This window comes from Heteronotia binoei, chromosome 5 (genome assembly GCF_032191835.1).
Source record: "Heteronotia binoei isolate CCM8104 ecotype False Entrance Well chromosome 5, APGP_CSIRO_Hbin_v1, whole genome shotgun sequence".
Classification (NCBI taxonomy): Eukaryota; Metazoa; Chordata; class Lepidosauria; order Squamata; family Gekkonidae; genus Heteronotia; species Heteronotia binoei.
In genome coordinates, this window is record NC_083227.1 from 124,103,320 (window position 1) to 124,122,925 (window position 19,606).

Genomic DNA, 19,606 nt, shown 5'->3' on the forward strand with positions numbered 1-19,606 from the left:
TAAAAGGTGAAACACTAGAATTCAGGGTTTTTTTGTTTGTTAGTTTAAAAAAAAATGCACCCAGCAGAAGTTCAGCAGCTCCAGGAGCCCGGCTGGGTTCCAGGGGACTACTGCTGCAGCGCAGCTTAGCCCTACAAGGCCAGCCAATGAGCCAGGCCCCAGAAGGCCGCTACCGTAACACATCTCAGCCCCACAAGCCTGGCCTGTGAGCCAGACTCCAGGAAGCTGCACTGCTGCCTTCCCAGCATAGCCTTCCTTTTTTTTGAGCCAGAGTCCTAGCCAAGCCAGCCGGAGCAGCGCTCCAGTGTACTCTGGCTCAAAAAAAAGCCCTGCTAGAATTTTAAAACAATTTAACTTTACACCATTCTGATAGGGTAGCACTTATAGCTAAATTCATCATCTGTAGCCTACTGTGTTGAAACTGGGTCAAAATCTCAACTTCAGATTTTTTCCAATGAAAATGCTGATTGGTAAATCTTTGTCCTTCACAAACCACTCCTTCATAAATGCCATTTTATCTCCTCTGTAATGTAACTTATAGTAAGTACACCTAAACCTCATTTATTAATAGTGTGTATGAGTGTTTTCAATACTACCCTTGGGGGTTTGTTGCCCAAAATACATTTCTTGATTAATTTTTCCCAGGATGCAAAGGCAGCTGGTGTTACTTGACGAGGTAAACTCATAAACAAAAATAATAGTTTAGATGACACATTTATTATTACAGCAGAGGTTCTTCCCAGTCAAGAGTTTGGCAGTGTTTGCCAACCCACTCTTTGAATAATTTATTCAGATTATATTCAACCAAAAGATCAAGAGTTTGTGACATCCAAATACCCATATCTGGCTGATTACTCCATGGCACAGAACAGATTTTAACTTGTTCCTCACTGGCATTAACATATGAAATCCAAACCATTCTAATTTACGTAATTCCATTTTATAATCTTGAATCACCCCAAACATATCTATCAGGTTGACCACTTCTATAACTGACACTTGTGGTTTTCTTAATGTTGAAAGTACTACATCATCTACATAAAGACATAAATTGCTATGAATGTCCCTCCCCCTCCCATGTATTGAAGAAATAATCATTCACTTGACCTTAATATATTTCCCCTACAAGACAGATTTTAGAAACATAATGACCAAAATATATTCCATATTTTTTTCATTATCTCAGACAACAGCAGCCCTGTGTTCAATAGCCAGGACAAACAAACAACAAAGGTGAAAAAGGATAACCTTTGAGAGTTCTTCTGGGAATAAGATTTTTTTCTGAAATATTATCATTTATTGAGCTGCTTGCTGAAGGAGTGTCATATAATTATTATTTATTACATTTAATGAATCGCCCTATCCCGGCTAGCGCCAGGCTCAGGGCAATGTACAATAGTAAAAAATACATATATATAAAATCAATTACAGTAAAAAATTACAAACCCTGATGGTGTCTTTAAAGTGCTCTTAGTCAGCACATCATGTCAGGGGTGGAGGGGGTGGAGAGGAAAAGGTTCCAGCACGGCAACTGTCACTGTCCTTATGCAAAGGCTTGGCAGAACATCTCTGCCTTACAGGCCCTGCAAAACTGTAAAAGATCCCGCGGGGCCCTGATGTCTTCTGGCAGAGTGTTCCATCAAGTTGGGGCCTGGAATGAAAAAGCCCTGGCCCTTGTTGAGGACAGCCGGACTCTTTCAGGCCAGGGATCACCAGCAGATTTTGACTACTGGAGCGCAAGGCCCTTCCAGGGACATAGTGGAGGAGGCAGTCCCATCAATACATCGGTTCCAGACCGCTCAAGGCCTTAAAGGTCATAAACAAAACCTTGAATCTAACCTGGTACTCAACCGGCAACCAGTGTAGCTGGCGCAGCACAGGTAGAATGTGTGCTGTCCGTCGTGTTCTTGTCAGGACTTGCGCTGTCACATTGTGAACCCGTTGGAGCTTCCTAAAGATTAGACTCAAGGGTAGGCCAGCATAGAGCGAGTTACAGTAGTCTAGTCTAGAGGTGATCATTGCATGGATTACTTGGCTAGGTCTGAGCGAGAGAGGAGGGGAGCTAGCTGCCCAGCTTGATGAAGATGAAAAAATGCCACCTTGGCAATATGTGTGACCTGGGCCTCCATTGAAAGCGAGGTGTCCAGTGTCACTCCTAAGCTCTTGATGGTAGGCACTGGTGTTAGTAGTGCCCCAACAAGAGGTTGCAGTCTACGCTCCAACTTCAATCTCATCTTTAAATCTGCTTCCTAAATCAAAACTCTCAATAACCTTATTTTAAATAGACTCAGGAGGGGTAGCTGTGTTGGTTTGAAGCAGCAGAACAAAGTTAGAGTCCAATGGCACCTTTATGACCAACAAAATTTTATTCATGGTATAAAGCTTTCATGGGCAAACACACTTCATCAGATACTGTGAATAAAACTTTGTTGGTCTTAAAGGTGCCACTGGTCCCAAACTTTGTTCTTATTTTCAATATTTGTGTTCTACCCTGTCAAAAACAAAATGTTGGCGCTCTTTGAAGGGCATATGTTATGGTGACTGATCACCCTCTCACACACAGCACTGTTCCGGTGAGCCTTTGGATCCAGAAAAGGCAACATTACTTCAGTGCTAGTATTACATGTTTTCTGTACTACATTAATTATCCTTTTCATCAAAGATTTCATCAAAGATATCCTTTTCATCAAAGATATCCTTTTCATCAAAGATATCCTTTTCATGTTTGTCAGCACCGTTAGTTGAGTTCACAGGCCAGCAAATAGCCAGTGCTGTGCAATTGCATAGGACCAAACATGTGTGTTCTTTTCATCATCTTCTTATTAAATCCATATGCTCCAACTGGAGCATCCATATTGTTTAAAAAAATTCCAGAGTGAAAGGAGAATTAAAAGTTGGGGTTGCTTCATCATGAAGGTTTTTCTCTGGTTTAATGTACAAATCAGAGCAGAATTTTTGTTTTTAAAAAATGTATCCCTTAATTATCCACTTTCTGGGTTTCCATCTGCTTTGTTACAGTCTTTCCCAAACTGTTTTCCCAAATTGATCTCTCCCAGTTTTAAATATTCCACCCACATCAGCATCATTTTCCTTGCTTCAGGTCCCTGTGACTATTTCCCCTTCCCCCACTGGAGGAGTTGGAGGGCATCGTTATCCTGTCCTCCATTTTTTCCTCACAAAACTCTGAGGTAGTTTAGATGAGAGTGTTTGACTGGCTGAGAGTCACCCAGCAAGCTTCCATAGTAGAGTGGGGATTCTAACTGTGGTTTCCCAGATCCTAGTCCAGCATCTATTATGACACACTGATGCAATTACACTGGTGATAATGATTTAGTGATTAAAGAAGGCAAGGCCAAATGCCAGTGGTGCAGTGGGAAAATGAAATGTATTGAATGGAAACATTTAGAAGTATTATTTTTGTTTCCATTCATTGGTATTTTGCCTTGCCTTCTTTAATCTTGGTGACTGGTGCAGCCCTTTGGTCTACTAGTTCCTTTGAATTCTTAGCTTTCAGTTTTAAAAAATCATGTCTCTTTTTGTTGCAGAAGTACATCTTTCCTCTTCTGTCTCTTCAATGAAAACAACTAGAGACTTTTTATTTAATAAAACCAAGGATATTCAGTGGAACTAGAAGGCTGTGACAAAAGTTTGTTAAAGCATTATAATCCTGTGACACAATAGCAATTAACAGTTTTTTTTTAAAAAGTCCTCTGGTGGTGCAGTATGGGAAAAATGCAGACAGAAATATGCACAAAATTGCCATAGAGATGCTTCATTACCATTGGACATTTTTCTGCATATTCTGTGGTTATGACAGAGAAATGGGGAATTTTTCCATAAGTTCTTCTAATGTGCTGTCCAAAGAACATAAATTGTTCTAAGAATGACCACTTGCATGTCACCTTCCCCCCCCCCTATTTTCTCTTTCCTTCCTTCTCATTGCAAAAATTCTGAAATAGAAGCTATCAAAAGTATGTAAAAGATGACACAACTGTTTATCATCATTTTCTCATTGTTTCATGAGAGCTGAGCCCTAACTTGTTCCATTTGGAGAATACTGGAGCTATTGAGAAATTCTTGCCAAGGCCTCCCACCTTCTGTTTACAAATGTTCTTCCAGAATATGTTGCAGAATTTATCACAAATCCCTCATGATAGCTAGTAATAGTCATATATTTGCTAATTCCTTGTTGCGTGACAATGTTACTCAGGGGTTTTTTTTGTAGCAGGAACTCCTTTGCATATTGAGCCACACACCCCTGATGTAGCTAATCCTCCAAAACTTTCCAGCAGGCCCTGCAATAAGAGCCCTGTAAGCTCTTGGAGGATTGGTTACATCAGGGGCCTGTGGCCCAATATGCAAAGGAATGCCTGCTACAAAAAAAACCCTGATGTCATCCATTTATCTATTTGCTTCTTTAGAGTATTTTGCATATATTTTTTATAGATTTACCCAGAAGTGTTCTATTGCTATGGACCCCCCCCATATAGTCTATTGATGAAGGAATCATTTGCTTGACCTTAATATATTTTCCCTACAATAATCATACTCATCACAGCTTATAATCAGTTATTCTTTTTGTTCTTGCTTTTATATAATATGCAGTGCATTAAATGGCAGACTTGGTCATTATTCACAGGTGCCTGCTAGGGAAAAGGAAAGACACAGAACCTTGTCTTGAGGTCTACTAAAATGCAACTGTCTGGTTCCCCTATCCCACCCTCAGCCTGTCACTAAGCCACAACATTTGACAAGATCAGTCTTGGGCAACCAGATGCTTGCTTGTACTTCCCTGACACAATGAAGTCTGAGGGTTACATCTTAGAAGCTCAGTGATCCTATTGTTTCTCTCTCAATGACTTATGCTGGAGGCTTTGGATTAAGCTCAAGGCTACATGAACAAACTTGGTTATGTTTCTACTGTGCTGATAAATAGCTAGTTGTTACAATAGGTCTTTTTTCTGCCTTTTTTTCTTTATTGACTCTCTCCAAGTAAAACTGCCAGCTGCCATTCCCAGCCTGAGATTCTGTCAGCACCTTTTCCTAATGCCAACAAAGAAGCAAATAGACAACATACATAGCTTTAACAAGATAGTGAGAACAAATCCATGGCTAAGATTGCATAGAACATTTTGGCAGACAAGCATTCACTTGTGTCCAGCAATCAAAAAATTCCCTGGATTTCAATGGAATAGTCTAAGACCTGTGAATCGAAGAAGCAACTAATGCACTTTCAATCCACTTTCAATGCACTTTGCAACTGTATTTTAGTGTGTGAGACAGCAAAACCCACTTGCAAACTATCACTAAAGCGCATTGAAAGTGGATTGAATGTGCATTATTCAGTCCGTGTAAAAGTGCCAGGAGGACACATAGGATGTCATGACCACATTTCTAGCCGGAAAAGCCAAAACATACCTGGCAAGTGTCATGGCATGCAGGGGGAATGAATACATGCATGTGCATGTAAGGGTACTACCCACTTCTTTTTCCCTTCCCATTGGGTGTTCTGGGTTTCCACCACCCAAGCAGATTTGCCTTTCATCCATTTAGCAGTGGCTTGGGATACTGGTTGGGCTGTGTATGAGAGAAATGTGGACACTCCTAACTTCCATCCAGCCTCGCCAAGATGAAACAGCCAAAAGATGAAACATGGATGAAACAGCCAAAAGTGCAGGTGAGACTGTACTCACTGCAACACTCTCCTTTATATTCTAGAGCACAAGTACATAGGGAAAGGGCACTAGAACTATTGCACATCTAACAAAGAAAATAAGAACACTTGAGGGTAGTGTAAGCTTTAGAGACACAGATGGTATCCCCTCCTTAGAAAGGACACAAGCCCACTGGAACTTATGAAATAGAGGCAGATGCCCCTCTGTTCCTTCCTTCTTTCTTGGTCTGGCTTGAGCTCTTCTGGCAGGATCTTTTAACACTTCCTGCCCCAGCTGGGTGGGTTTCCCTTCACCCAAACCTGAGTGTGAGAAATGATGCTCCTTGTGGGTCACCCAGCACTCTTTACTCCAATCAACATGGAATTCACACCACCATCCTGTAGTACCCACTCATATCTTCCAACTATTTCTCAAATTTGATGTGATGTAAAAAGGTTGGATTACAATGATGGATTAGTTCCATGTTGGAATTAATGCATTACTTTTGTGTGAAAAACATAACCAACTATGCAGTTGAAGGATTGTACTAGATGATGATTAGTGTGGAACACATTAAGTCCCACAAAGAAGTGGCATTTGGGAGGAATATTTTCATGTCAGAAATGGCCCAAGAGATATTTCTTGTCTCTTCCTTGTGTGGAGAAGACAGCTTTCTCTCTCCTATTCATACTTTGCAACCATCATTCATGCCTTTATAACCTTAAGGACTAATTTGCTGCTTTTGAACAGAGCCCTTCTGTAGGCTCTGAATGAATTCAAGTAGCCTTTTGGCTCTAATTTAGGGTGAGGACATTGTTTTATATAGGCTTAAATTAGTGGTCTGGGTTTCCCTCTCTTTTCCAGTCTGGTTTTTTTATATCTCATCTTAATTACCAGATTGATTGCTGGCTGCTTCCACACAGAGCTTCCTCCCTGCATGGAAGGCAACATGTCCCTGCATTTCTTTTGAACTTCCACATGACATCATGTTCATTGCAAGCATGACTTGTAATGCTCTCTGTATTCTTCTTTAGATAGGACAGAGGATGAAATGTGTCTGTTTCCATTTGGAAACAGTTGTTGCCTATGCAAAATATTCAAAACAATATTTAGAAATATAACCTGAATGTGCTTCTTTCTGCTGCAGTTGGACAAAGTCACAAGCCCTTTTCACATGTTACAGTGTGCATCTACCAGTCCCCTTGATATATGTGGTCTTCGTGTTGTCTGCGGCACATGCATTTTCAGTTTTGATGCATGGCAACAGTATCTCATATAATATGTACAGATGCTGTATGCATGTGCAAAATCTATGCCTTGTCCCTTTTAGACACCATGGTAGTCATGTTATCCGGAAGATCATGGTTTATTGGCTCCCTTCCAGTATGCGAATGTTACTCTCTGAAAAGGGCTTAAGTATTTTGCATATGTAACTGGTACCTTTCCATTTGAGTTGGCACTTGTTGATTAGAAAAAACAGCTGGGGTGGTTATTTTGGTCTTTTAAAAACAAAACAAAAATGTTTGTGGTAACATTTGCCAAACATTGGGAACAGCCAATTTAAATCAATAAATACACTAAGCAAAATCCAGCAAAATGCCTAACTAACTTGAAATAATTGAAACTAGGATTGCCAGCTCCAGGTAGAGAAACTCATAGAGATTTTTGGGGAAGAGCCTGGGGAGTATGGAGTTTCAGGAGTGGAGGGACCTCAGCAGGGCATAATATCACTCTCCAAAAACTGTCAGTAGTTGTAATTCCAGAAGAACCCCAAGCCCCATCTGAATGTTAACATCCATAATTGGAACTAACATACACAGTCAGTGCTAAAAGGTATGTGTTACATGGTTGGCTGCATTGTTTCTCATATACCCTGCACTCTATTAAGTTCCAAATCAAGGCTTCTGTTTCTTGGTCAATTGGAAAATCTTCTGCAAGCCTAAAAATCATATGGTCAATGTTTAGATTTTTCATTTTTCTTTTAAAGGAATGAATGCTGGAGGCAGGTTTTCTTATTCTGGCTTTTCCGGTATCTTGCAGCTTATTAATGGAATTCCACACCTTGGATACAGATGTCGGAATGGTTTCATCGGGAACCTTTCATCCCATCGTTTTGTGAGTGACAAAGTTTGGCACTCAGTCCTTCTGGAAGTGAAAGGCAATTCCATCCGATTGCTTGTTGACAGGCTGGAAAATGCATCTCTACAGCTGCCAGAGGCCTGCAGCAGTTCCCATTCCAGGAGAGATCTGCTCATTGGCGGATTTGTTCAGCATCATCAGGCCCAGAAGGTCACCAGTGGGTTCAAAGGCTGCTTGGATGCCATTGTGCTTGATGGAAGAGAGCTGGCCATTCTGCCTAAGGAGAAGAGGTCCAGAGGGGTCGTTGAAGAGGCAGGCATTAGGCAATGCTGCTCCCAAACTGGTGCCTGTAGCAGCCACCCCTGCCTCAATGACGGGTTGTGCATTGAGAAGCAAAGTGGAGGTAAGTGCTGTTTCCACAGACACCAAGGGGAAGGGGGTCAGCTAGAGAAATAGCTGGCTTTGGCCACATTTGAAAGCAAAGACGTCACAGAATTCCTGTGCAAACTAGTGAAATACAAAGTTAGACTTATGTCAAAAACAGATGTTGCTTGCTTTTTCATGTTGTGTTTGTGAGGATGCTGTATGTTGTGAGTTATGCATGTGCTTTCTTTTGAAGTGCTAGTGCAGGAACTGATAGCCCACCAATGTACACAAGACCAGAAAGAACTGCTTTATTACACTTTTGGTTCCTCTTTCTGCTTGCATACCAATAACCTCTTTCATTATTGTCATATTTTGTGCTGGAAAAGGGTCCATTTGTACGAGATTTAATCTGTGTATTGAGCAAAACAAACAAGCAATCCTGCTGTAATAGCAGGGGACTCAAATGAAGTTTATTATAAAGAGAGACAGAGAGAGAGTTCTGAGCATATGCACAGTATTTGGCTGATGTTAATTACAGAAACCTGTGTTAGCCCTGTGCTCTTTAATATCTCATTTGTCTTACAATAAACCCAAGACAGTTTATATGATAATTATTTCACTGAATTTCCACAACTGCCTTGTGAAGTAAGTTAGGCTGGAGTCAGTGACTAGTCAGAAGGCACTTTGTAAGTTCTCTGGATAAGGAAGGATCCAAACATAGATTACAAACTCAGTGTTTTGGTCCTGCACAGGCTAAGCATGTCAGGCTTTTGCAATGTTCCATTTAGAAATATAGTTGTATGATCCTTCACTTTCTAAAACTGAAATCAGTTGTAAACACTGTGATCAAAATTATGTACATTTGCAAAGTTTCTGGCAGGGCTGGAAACCATGAGGCTCTTGGATTCCAAATATGGCTCATGGCACCCATTCCACACAAATTGTTGAACTATGAGAGCTAGAAAGCAAAGTTTGTAAAGAAGCACAAGGGTATGGCCTCCCAAATGGCTGCTACTGCAGGCCTGAACATCAGTTGAGTGTCCTGTCTCCTACAACAACATAAAACGGGGGTACTTTATTATACTGGCCTTTTTCCCCTACTGTCTTTGCCTTCCCCTCCCCTCTATTTTCCTCCACATAGGGAAATGTAGTCATAAGGGTCAGACTATAGAAACTTTATGTGGACAAACGTCTGAACAGAAATTTGGGAAAGTGCAACATTGAAAATGATGAGAGGGCCTTCTCAGCTACAGCTCCCCACTGGTGGAACCAGTTACCAGAAGAGGTACGGGCCTTGCAGGACCTTAACCAGTTCCGTCGGGCCTGCAAGACCATCCTCTTCCAGCTGGCTTTTTAATGTGGAATTATTGTACCATCGTCATCCAAAGCTATGTTACGCTAAGATTGTAGCACCAAATTAATCTGTGGTTTTAAATTGTTGTTTTAATTGATGGTTTTAATGTAATTGTATATTTAATTGAGGAATAACTGTTATATAATTGGGGTGTTTTATTATTGTACCATTGTAATGTCGTATTTTATGTTATGTAAGCCGCCCTGAGCCTGCTTTGGCGGGGAGAGCGGGATATAAATTAAAAATTATTATTATATTATTATTATTACTGTTGTGCTGTATTGCTGAGCTGTGCAGCAATAGGGAAACCACACACACCTGTCCCCATATGGAAAAGCACCTGTACTGGACTTTCACAAGAATGATGCACATCCCCTAATATTCTACTCTGATGTTTGTGGGTGGATGTGGCATATGAGAAGAGAGAGCATGACGGCACTATGTCTGTATGAGATACTTCCTGACTTGCATAGATTTTCCCTTTCCCTCTCCTGAGGGTGGGGATGAGACTGAGGGATGCATGAAGGTAGCTTTGATACCAGTGTGTGGTAATGAGACACGTACCAAGCAACCCTTTGAACTGCCTTTTATAGGCATGTGTGCCTTTGTTATTTCTGCCTGGGGCCTGCTGCTGAGTTGCGTGTCCTGACAGATGAGCAGCTATCAAAAACCAGAAAGCACAAGTTCTCCTTTCCTTCAGAGCAGCAACCCTCGTAATGCTGAAGAACTTGTTGGAATATGAAATTAACGGGCAGGGAGCAGAAGTGCATGGCCTTGAAGACTTTGTGCATATATGCATCAGACAGTGTGCTTGTGAGCATGCATTTATGTGTGCTTATGCAAAAATACCCATATGCTGTCACTTGAATTAATGTTGAAGACACTGTAAGGATATACTAGACAGCTGGTGTCTGACAAGGTCAACCACACAGCCAGCATCTGAGCATGCTCTGGGAATTGTAAGTCTTCAGGAAAAGAAATTATCCCCCCCCCCCCCCATATTCCTGTAACTAGTGAAGTCCCTCCTTCAGACTGCCAGCTATGTCAGGAATAGGGTTGCCAGGTCTGGCTCAAGAAATACCTGGGGACTTTGGGGGTGGAGCCAGGGGACTTTGAAGTGGAGCCAGGAGGAAGGGTATGATAAACACAACTGAACTCCAAAGAAAGTTCTGGTAATCACAAGTAAGGGATTACTTGCCTTTTAAATGCCTTTCCTCCATGGTTTTTTTTTTAGCAGAACGCAGTTCCGGCTGGCTTGGCATCAGGGGGTATGGCCTAATATGCAAATGAGTTCCTGCTGGGCTTTTTCTACAAAAAATTCCTATGTGAAACAATGGTGACACCGGGGGGAGGTGTTCTAATATGCAAATGAGTTCCTGCTGGGCTTTCCTCCATTTGGAAATAATGAAGAATAAGGGAATCTTCTTTTGGGATTTATAGAATTAGACCTCCAGTACAATATTTTTGAAACTTGGGGAGTGTTTTGAGGAGAGGCACTGGATGCTATGCTGAAAATTTGGTGCATCTATCTAAAAAACAGCCCCCCCCCGAGCCCCAGTTACCCACAGATCAATTCTCCATTATACCCTATGGGAATCAGTCCCTATAGGGTATAATGGAATGCCCAGCAGACATTTCCCTCCTTCTCTCTGCTTTCTGATGATCCTGAAGTGGGGGGAGGGCCTCCAAACCAGGGGATCCCCTGCTCCCAACTAGGGATTGACAACCCTAACAGAAGAGGATGTCTGGGGCATCTCTTGTCCCTCAATGGCAGCTACAGACAGAGGCCCTAGAACTGTGTGCACAGAACTGTGTTGCCTTTGTGATCACTTGTGCTGTAAGCTTCCCCAGTGGGGGTAAAAGCAGTTTGGCAGTTTATGTGGGAAACCAGCATGGGTGGCAGAAAGGTTACAAAAATCCCATCTTCCCATATGCCAGTCCTTCCTTTATAATTGCAGGTCTCAGGAGCTGAATTTCACACAATACAGAAGTCTACTAAAAGGATAAAAAAATATGTATAATGAGCAGTTTTACTTTTAGTCACCCTCACACTGGCTCATTTAGGGTCTACATTGGTGAAATCACCATTTACACAGTGCTAACTATTGGCTTTGGTGGTATGGAAGGGAGGGAATCACATTTCCCCAGTAACTGTATTTGCTTGATCGTGCAGAAAATGATAGAAACATTCTGTGCTAGCTGTGGGAAGAGGTGCTGTTTGGATCCACTGCAATAAATAGGTATAAGCTGTCTATGGTGTACATAAAAACATCATCACCTAAAGCATATTATGGTTGCATATATGGGTGGCTGTTGTGGTTTTGTTTTTTAAAAAAATTCTCTCTCTCTTATTATTAGGTTATTCTTGCATCTGCCCCATCCAGTTTTCAGGAGAACACTGTGAAGCTGCTGACAGCCTTTGTGAAACTATGCCCTGCTTACATGGAGGGACCTGCACCATCTCTCAGAGAGGCAGCTATAAATGCCACTGCCCAGATTGGTACTGGGGAGAAAGGTAGGAATGCCCTTTAAAGCACAGCCCCCCCCCCTACACACGTGCTTTTAGCTTAAAGGACACATGAAACACAGGATCATACCTCCAATGAAAACCTGGAAATTACACTGTTGCAGATATCACAACTGATTCACACATAATCTGTTCGGCACTCAGTAACTGCAGCATCAAGCCTGCACAAATGGCCTGCCACAGAATTAACTCCACAAGTATGTTTCATACAGTCTCATGTCACTCCAAACACAATGCTTGTCAATAGATTAAATTTGCATGTTCAGCTGATTATTAGCAGTGCAGTCCTATGCAGAGTTATGCCAGTCTAAAAGCAGTTTAAATCAGGAAGTTTAGACTTGGGGTAACTCTGCATAGGATTGTACTGGAGGCCATGGTTTATACATGCATGATCAGAATTTGATTCCTGTGGCCTTTATTGTATCCACTTGACAAATAGCAGCTGAACGTTTGTACTAAATTTTGTTGAAAAACATTAAATCTGAGGAGATGTGAGGTGATATTGAAGGTCTTCTTGGTTGGTTGCCCTTTTTAGATTATGAAGCTAGAAGAAATATCATGCATATTTCTGTTAATTGCAAAGGGCCTGGAATGATTACTATTCAACTCAAACTTATGCTTAAAGGAAAAAAATGCAACAGATATTGCTAAAGGAATTAAGCAAAAATTAATTCTGGTATCTCCCCACTGACTCCACAATAGCATTCCCAGCTGGAAGAAATTCAGAAGCAATCTCAGTGTGATGCAATAGTGAACAAAAATGTATATCAGAGTGACAAAAGAATCTGGATGATAATATGACAGATATGTGAAAGTATCTTCTCAAGAAATTATCACACAACTGAAGAGAAACTCACTTTCAAAAGATATACAGCTGGTATACAATGTTACTTAAAGGAAGGCAGATTTATTCTATACAAAATCATGTATTAGATTATCGGATATGCAGGACCTGCCCTGTGTGTTTGCTTTTGGGAGGGTGCTTGCACAGGGGACTACCTTTACCTTTAAAAAAGGTATACTTGGTTAAGCTGCAATATAAAATCCATTCATTTGTCATTTAACTTATGCAAAGTATTATATAAAACAGTAAACTTCAGGTTTGATTATTAATATTGATTATTAATATTACTTACAGCTAGGACTGAAGCAACATCTAAATGGGAAATCAAAGTTTTATCTAGTTGTAAACAGAAAAGCTAAATAGACATGAAATACAAGAAATGCTGGGTGTAACATCTTTATGCAAAATTCAAATGCAATCAAGAAAAATACTGTGACCATTCACAACAGCTTTTTTTTTAAAAGTAGTTTTGGGGTTGTGAAAATGAATCTGCCAAAGGAAAACAGCAGGCTTGGAATCCAGCCACTGCGACCATAGAGTCACCCAGGAGAACCTCACTTTTCAGTATGCCTTCATGGATAATTTATACAGTTGGTTGCTAGAGCCCCACCCATCCCCCTCCAGGGGCCAGGGAGGACCTGGGATTGCCAGCTCCAGGTTGGGAAATACTGGAGATGTTTGGGGTGGAGCCTGAGGAGGATACAGTTTGGGGAAGGGAAGAACTTCAGTGGGGAGTAATGTCATAAAGTTCACCTTCCAAAGCAGCCATTTTCTCCAGGTGAACTGATCTCTATCATGGAGATCAGCTGTAATCTCAGGAGATCTCCAGACACCACCTGGAGGTTAGCAACTTTACCTGGCATAATAATCCCCATTACCTAACACATTGGTGGAAACATGCATACATAATCCACTCCAAATGTACAGTACAGTAGAGACAGGACTGCAGGGAGAAGAGGAATGGTGTGAACTTGCCCCCCTACCTCTTGTGGCAGAGGAGAAGCTGGTAGGATCTAACTTCTTGTGATCAGACAATCACAACTTAGGTTTTGTGGTATCACTGGTTTAATTTTATTTATTTGTTTATTGTAGCACTTAGACAAGGAATATTTTCTTGGTTGCAAATCAAGAGAGATCTTGTAATAGTATTTGCCCCCCACCCTCAAGACCTGCTTCCCTTAAAAGGTACTTTACTGCATTCTGCATTTACAGCAAGGTGTCAGGGCCTTTGTGTAGTGCAAACTGTGCTGGTGAGCAGAACAGAGCCATTGTTCAGATTCTAACTGGGCCAGGGCTATGGAGCAATCACTTATTTACTTCGAAGTTCAGAGTGATTGCTCCATAACCCTGGTTCCAGTTAGCCAATTATTTGTATTTTCCATTGTTAACAACAGCTGTGTTAGCAGCTCTTGCAATGTTTATGTTGCTAGTGATGGGAGCCCACTGCTGTACCAACTATCCAGACATCATCAGTTTGAGGAATAAGTTTGAGGAATGAAGGACTTGTCTCTTACATATAGGTAGGACCACAGAGGTATAAAGAACACTTCATGTGAGATTGTATTTGAAGCACATTCAGCCAAAGTGGGGAAACAGGTCACTAGATGGCACTGTTGTATAATCACGCTAGTTTTGTTACAGGCTTTTCTGTGGACACAAAACCTAGGAAGAGAAATTACTTGTTGTTTCATGTATGGAAATACTTTTTCACAGACTTTTATCTGTGATCCTCCTTTTCATACAAATATCTTTTGTATTGATTTATCTGAATCACATCCCTGATCAGCTACAGTTAGTTGGGGAGCAGTCTCACTGAAAGGAATGGGACTAGCACCAGTGGTTTCAGTGGGATGGACTTGATTAACTCTAGTTAGATTAGGGTCCATATGTTTTATTTCTCGGGCACTATAAAAGCCCTGCTGCTTTTTCAGACAGACTCTGGTTTATCTTCTATAATGTCACACTGTTTTCCACTACCCCTTCCACAGATGTGAAAGGATTGCAGAGGAATGCCTGGAGAATCCATGCCTGAACTCTGGCCGCTGCGTGAATTCTGATGGTTCCATTCACTGCATTTGCACGGGTGATTTCCAGGGGACATTCTGCACGCAGAGGATTGTGACCTCAACCATTGGGCCATCTGGCTGGATCCTGGGGTCTGATAAGATTGCTCTGATTTCAGCTGGAGTGTTAGGCTTAATCATCCTGTTGGTAACATTCTTGCTAATCCGCAAAGGCTATTGTCGCAGAGTGAAAGCCCACAAGCCAGTGGCCAAGGAAGACCCAGATCTGCTCTCCAAAAGTGAATTCTCCAAAAGTGTGGGGGTTGGTACTCAAGGTCTTCCTCCCATCGAACTGAACATCCTCAGGAATGGTCACCACAGCCACCAGAACAGTGATGCCCTAGATCCAGGCAAGCCTACTCTCTCACCAGAGTTGTTCACCTTCAATACAAGCCATGTCCAGAAACAGCGAGGGGCCATTGTGTGCAGTGTGGCCCCCAATCTCCCACTTGCCGTACCATCATCTAACCCTGACGAGTCCATCATGAAGAGCACCTGGGCTGGAGAAAAGATGGGTTTGTTTGACCTTCTTTCTCTCTCCCTTCTCTCTGCTATATTAGGGTGTTTCCAGACAATTATCTTTTTGTGCAGAAAATGCACATAGTGGTCATTCATTTGTTGTGAGAGATTCAGAAATCTTTCTTCAGCGTAATGTTCTATTGCGAGGTTATCATGGTTAACCAAAATTCAAATCATAATATTCTGTCACCGGGCAGATGCCATTCCTACCCAACCCCTTTTAGTGCACTCATTTGGAATGCAAATGAATAGGGGAGGGGAGGGAACTATAGCTTTGTGGAGAAGCATCTGTTTTGCATGCAGAATGTCCCAGGTTCAATCCCTGGTATCTCCAGTTAAAAGAACCCAGTAGGACATTATGTGAAAGACCTCTGCCTGGAACCCTGGAGAACCACGATATAGACAATACTGACCTTGATGGCCTGATTCAATATAAGGCAGCTTCACATGTGTTCATATGGATTTCTGAAAATGATAAATTCCTACCTTGAGCCACTTCCACCATGCTGTGATCTTTCATGAAGATTGCTTTACATTTCTTAAGAGGCTCTTCTACTCTACCACTCAAACGCAAGACTTCTAGCAAATGTACCTCCTCCTTCCACAACAACCCCCTGGCTCCAACTTGGTGGAACTCCCTGCCTACTAATATTAGGGCCCTGTGGGATCTGTTACAATTCCATAGAGCCTGCAAGGCAGAGATGTTCCACCAAGAATATGGTTGAGGACAGCAACAGTTTTTTAGCAGTTATGGCTTTTTAAACATCAGCTGATTTTAACATCAATGGTCATCAATTGTCATCAGATACTCGTGCAGTAACTGCTTCTGCCCCTCTCCCCTCACTGTTGAAGCACTGTTAAAGTAAAGTAAACTGGGAGGGGGGGCTGAAACTATTACAGTGCCATGTGGATTTGGGATATTTTTAGAATTGTATTTTAGATTATTTATGAATCTTGTGTATTTTATAGAACTTTGTCATACACTGCCCTGAGTCTGCTTGCAGGGAGGGCTGTGTAAAAGCCTAATTTAATACATTTCACAGAACTTCTTTACAAGAAGTGAAAAGTAGTTCTTTGATGGCTGCATTTCTCCCCTCACACAAATACACACTGGTGCATACATCTCCCCCAGTAAATGTATCTACTGCTGTAGTAAGTTTCACCACAGACATTACATGTACAGTGTTGTACTTAGGAACATGCATTAGATCAAGTGCTAAAAACTGTTGGGAGTTTTTAAAATTATTATCTGGGAAGACCCTAAAAACTCTGGACACAGACAAGGACGAGTAATGCAAGCAACAGTGTATAACAGTGCAAGCAGATACTTTTCCTTTGAGCTCCACCAATGAATTCCCATTTTAATCTCCCAGATCCTTATCTTTCCTGTGGCACAAATACCCTTGTCACTGACATATCCTTTCATTGCAGTGCATGGATCTTGATGCACTTTCAGTAAGGCACTTTCACACATTACACACTAGTATACTGTATTAGCTTCAAAACTGCAGATATCTTTTCCAGCTGTTCCTTCAAATTCCACATCCATAATGGCATTATATTGCTCAATATTTAGAGCTAGAGCAGCATGCCAGTGCTAAAATTCCTTTCATCCCTATGAGAATGTATTTTTTCAAATGGGTCCATGCATCTTTTCTGAGCTATAATCAGGGTTTTTTTCCTGGGGAGAATGCAGTGGAATGGAATTCTGAAGCCTCTTTGTGGAAACAAAATTCTTTAAAAATGTTTAAAAGTTCATGGGAGCACCTATGTGTTTCTCCTTCATTTCTCTCTTCTTCCCTCTTCATTTACCTCTTCTTCTAGAAAAAAAAAGCCCTGGCTATAACGACCATTTTGCTGCCATGCCCATATAAATCAGCAGATGCACAATGGAAGAAGTACATTATTTAGGGTCTGAGAGATTTCTACATATCCTTCAAGGATTGTGGGGCATTGTAAAATCTCACGAGTTAACGTCCTGGTTTTGTCTGGCTTCTTTATGAAACAAAGTATTTAGTGTATAGTTGCACAAGGGAAGGCATAGAGCTGGCTAAATATGAACAATTACTAGCAACAAAGTTAATTGTAAAATATTAATACCTTTCTGGTTTAATTCCAGTGTACCCAGGAGAGACGATCTACTGGCCACCAAGGTACCAACCAGCAGATGTCCAAGAGTACCATCAATATGAGGTTATTCAAGGTCCTCTTCCACCTTCTCCATGCCTTCGCCACCACCCTTCCATAGAGGCAGATCCTGCTGGCCTCTATGGTGGATTTCCTTTTCCCCTCAACCAAAACAACAAGCGAGCCCCTATCCCACCACGCTACAGCAACCAGAACTTAGAAGACTTTTTACCCCCCATCCCTGCTGAATTGCCTGCTTCCCAGTGTCAGAATGAATACACAGCTATTAGCTACTACCCTTCTCAGCTGATGGAGCATGAGGGGCCACCTTACCCTCCAGACAGTGGGTACAAGAGGGTAAACATGAGACTCAGTGTGGCCCAGCCCTCCTATGCAGACTGTGAGGCAAGGCCTACATCCAATGTCAGAACTCAGCCAGGACTGCCTCCAAATTATGAGGGCTCTGATATGGTAGAGAGTGACTATGGGAGCTGTGAGGAGGTAATGTTTTAGTGAGGACCTTCGCTTGAACTGAGAAGGAATATGGTGCGTCAAGTTCCATTTGAGTCCATAGATTTGAAGGAGAGACAACTTCCTTTGAGTACAACTTTCTTGATATTTTTAACAGCAACATTATCATACATAACAATACTGAAAACAAGCAACAGCATGTATGCCTTCAGCCCTGTCACCTTCTTTTACTTTGAATTGAATCTCAGGTGGACCGTGTTGCTGTTTTTGCATTGGATGGCATCTGGAGGAAACGTAAAGGGTCCCTATCAAGAAATGTTACAGAATTTCAGTTCAGCACTAGGTGCAGCTTCTTCCCACCAATATTGGGTCCTTTTAAAATGCAATGAGAATTGCAGCACTGTTTTCCTTTAACTTGCACAGAAAAATTTGCCACACACACACACAAATAAGCAGTTCGAGCGCATTATAGCCAAGAAAGGGCAGGCAGTGGTGGCTGCCAGGAGAGGAGAAAATCAGGGATGATCTGTGCAGGGGAACTTTAGCAAAGGCAGAGTAGCAGCGAGAAATCTCTCTGTCATGCCTTTGGTTTTGTCACCAAAGGTTTTAGGTTGGACTGAAAATAAGGAAAACCTTTCATCACATTTGTTCATTCCTTCTTCTGTCACCCTCAAGCCCTTTGAAGGAAGGGGATGGGAAAGGGAGAGAGAACAGCTACATTTCTATAGCAGAAAGTGATGCTAAGCTGAAAGCATCATCTTCTGCCACGAATGGTGGTCATAGGTCGGTGAAAAGCTTTGACAATAACAAGCATGGAGATATTAAAGTAGGGTGCATTCTTTCACCTGGAAATTTGCCGTCCTCATTTGTACCTCAAGCATGGCTCGTTCCCCATAAATGGTGTCCTTTCTGTTAAGAACAATACAGGAGCTCCATATGCAATGAGATGTGAATCCCATAATTAATCACAGCCTGTACTGACAAGTGTCTCCATGCACCTACCTAAGGAGATAAAGGGGAAATTAGAAAATGTACCTGCTTTCACATATGCTCTGAACCACAAACATCTAACAAGACATCCTTATGTATGTACACAAATCAGTGCAAGGTTTTGTGTGAGAGAGTGTGTGACAGAGAGTTCCAGGTAGGCACCCGTATTGGTCTGAAGCAATAAAACAAAGCTGGAGTCCACGAGCACCTTTAAGACCAACAAAGCTTTATTGAGAATGTAAGCTTTCGATGCTAAAAGCACACGTGGAGTGGACTATTTAATACAAGGCTGGCCTGTATATCTTTAATGCTTTCTTAGGCACTATTTCTCTGTGAGAGGTTATTGTGTTTGTTTATATAAAAAATAAAAGCCTTTAAAAATGTTTTACTTGAGGATAAATTTGGGTTGTGTGCTGACAGTCATGTAGCAGTCTGCATATGCCAGAATAAAGACAGGAGGGGCTGGACATGGGATTTTGACTCAGACTTCAGTCTCCCTGACAATCTAGCAGCATTTAGATCCTGAGGGCTGATGCAGCACATTATAAAGATAGTGGCCTTGTTCCATCTGTAATTATTGACACATCACATGTAGGGTTGCCAAAATTCTGG

At 41.6% G+C, this 19,606-nt stretch overlaps 1 protein-coding gene across 1 annotated transcript in view; it reads left to right on the forward strand.

Annotated features, from left to right (window-relative positions):
- FAT2 (FAT atypical cadherin 2) overlaps nucleotides 1-18,429 on the forward strand; it is a 166,282-nt gene extending 147,853 nt beyond the window's left edge. Inside the window, exons 21-24 of the mRNA XM_060240289.1 lie at nucleotides 7,695-8,136; nucleotides 11,812-11,968; nucleotides 14,813-15,402; nucleotides 17,526-18,429. Of these exons, the coding sequence (XP_060096272.1) occupies nucleotides 7,695-8,136; nucleotides 11,812-11,968; nucleotides 14,813-15,402; nucleotides 17,526-18,046 (1,710 nt within the window). The 3' untranslated portion in view covers nucleotides 18,047-18,429. The remainder of the gene's footprint in view (nucleotides 1-7,694; nucleotides 8,137-11,811; nucleotides 11,969-14,812; nucleotides 15,403-17,525) is intronic.
- Nucleotides 18,430-19,606: the final 1,177 nt, after the last annotated feature.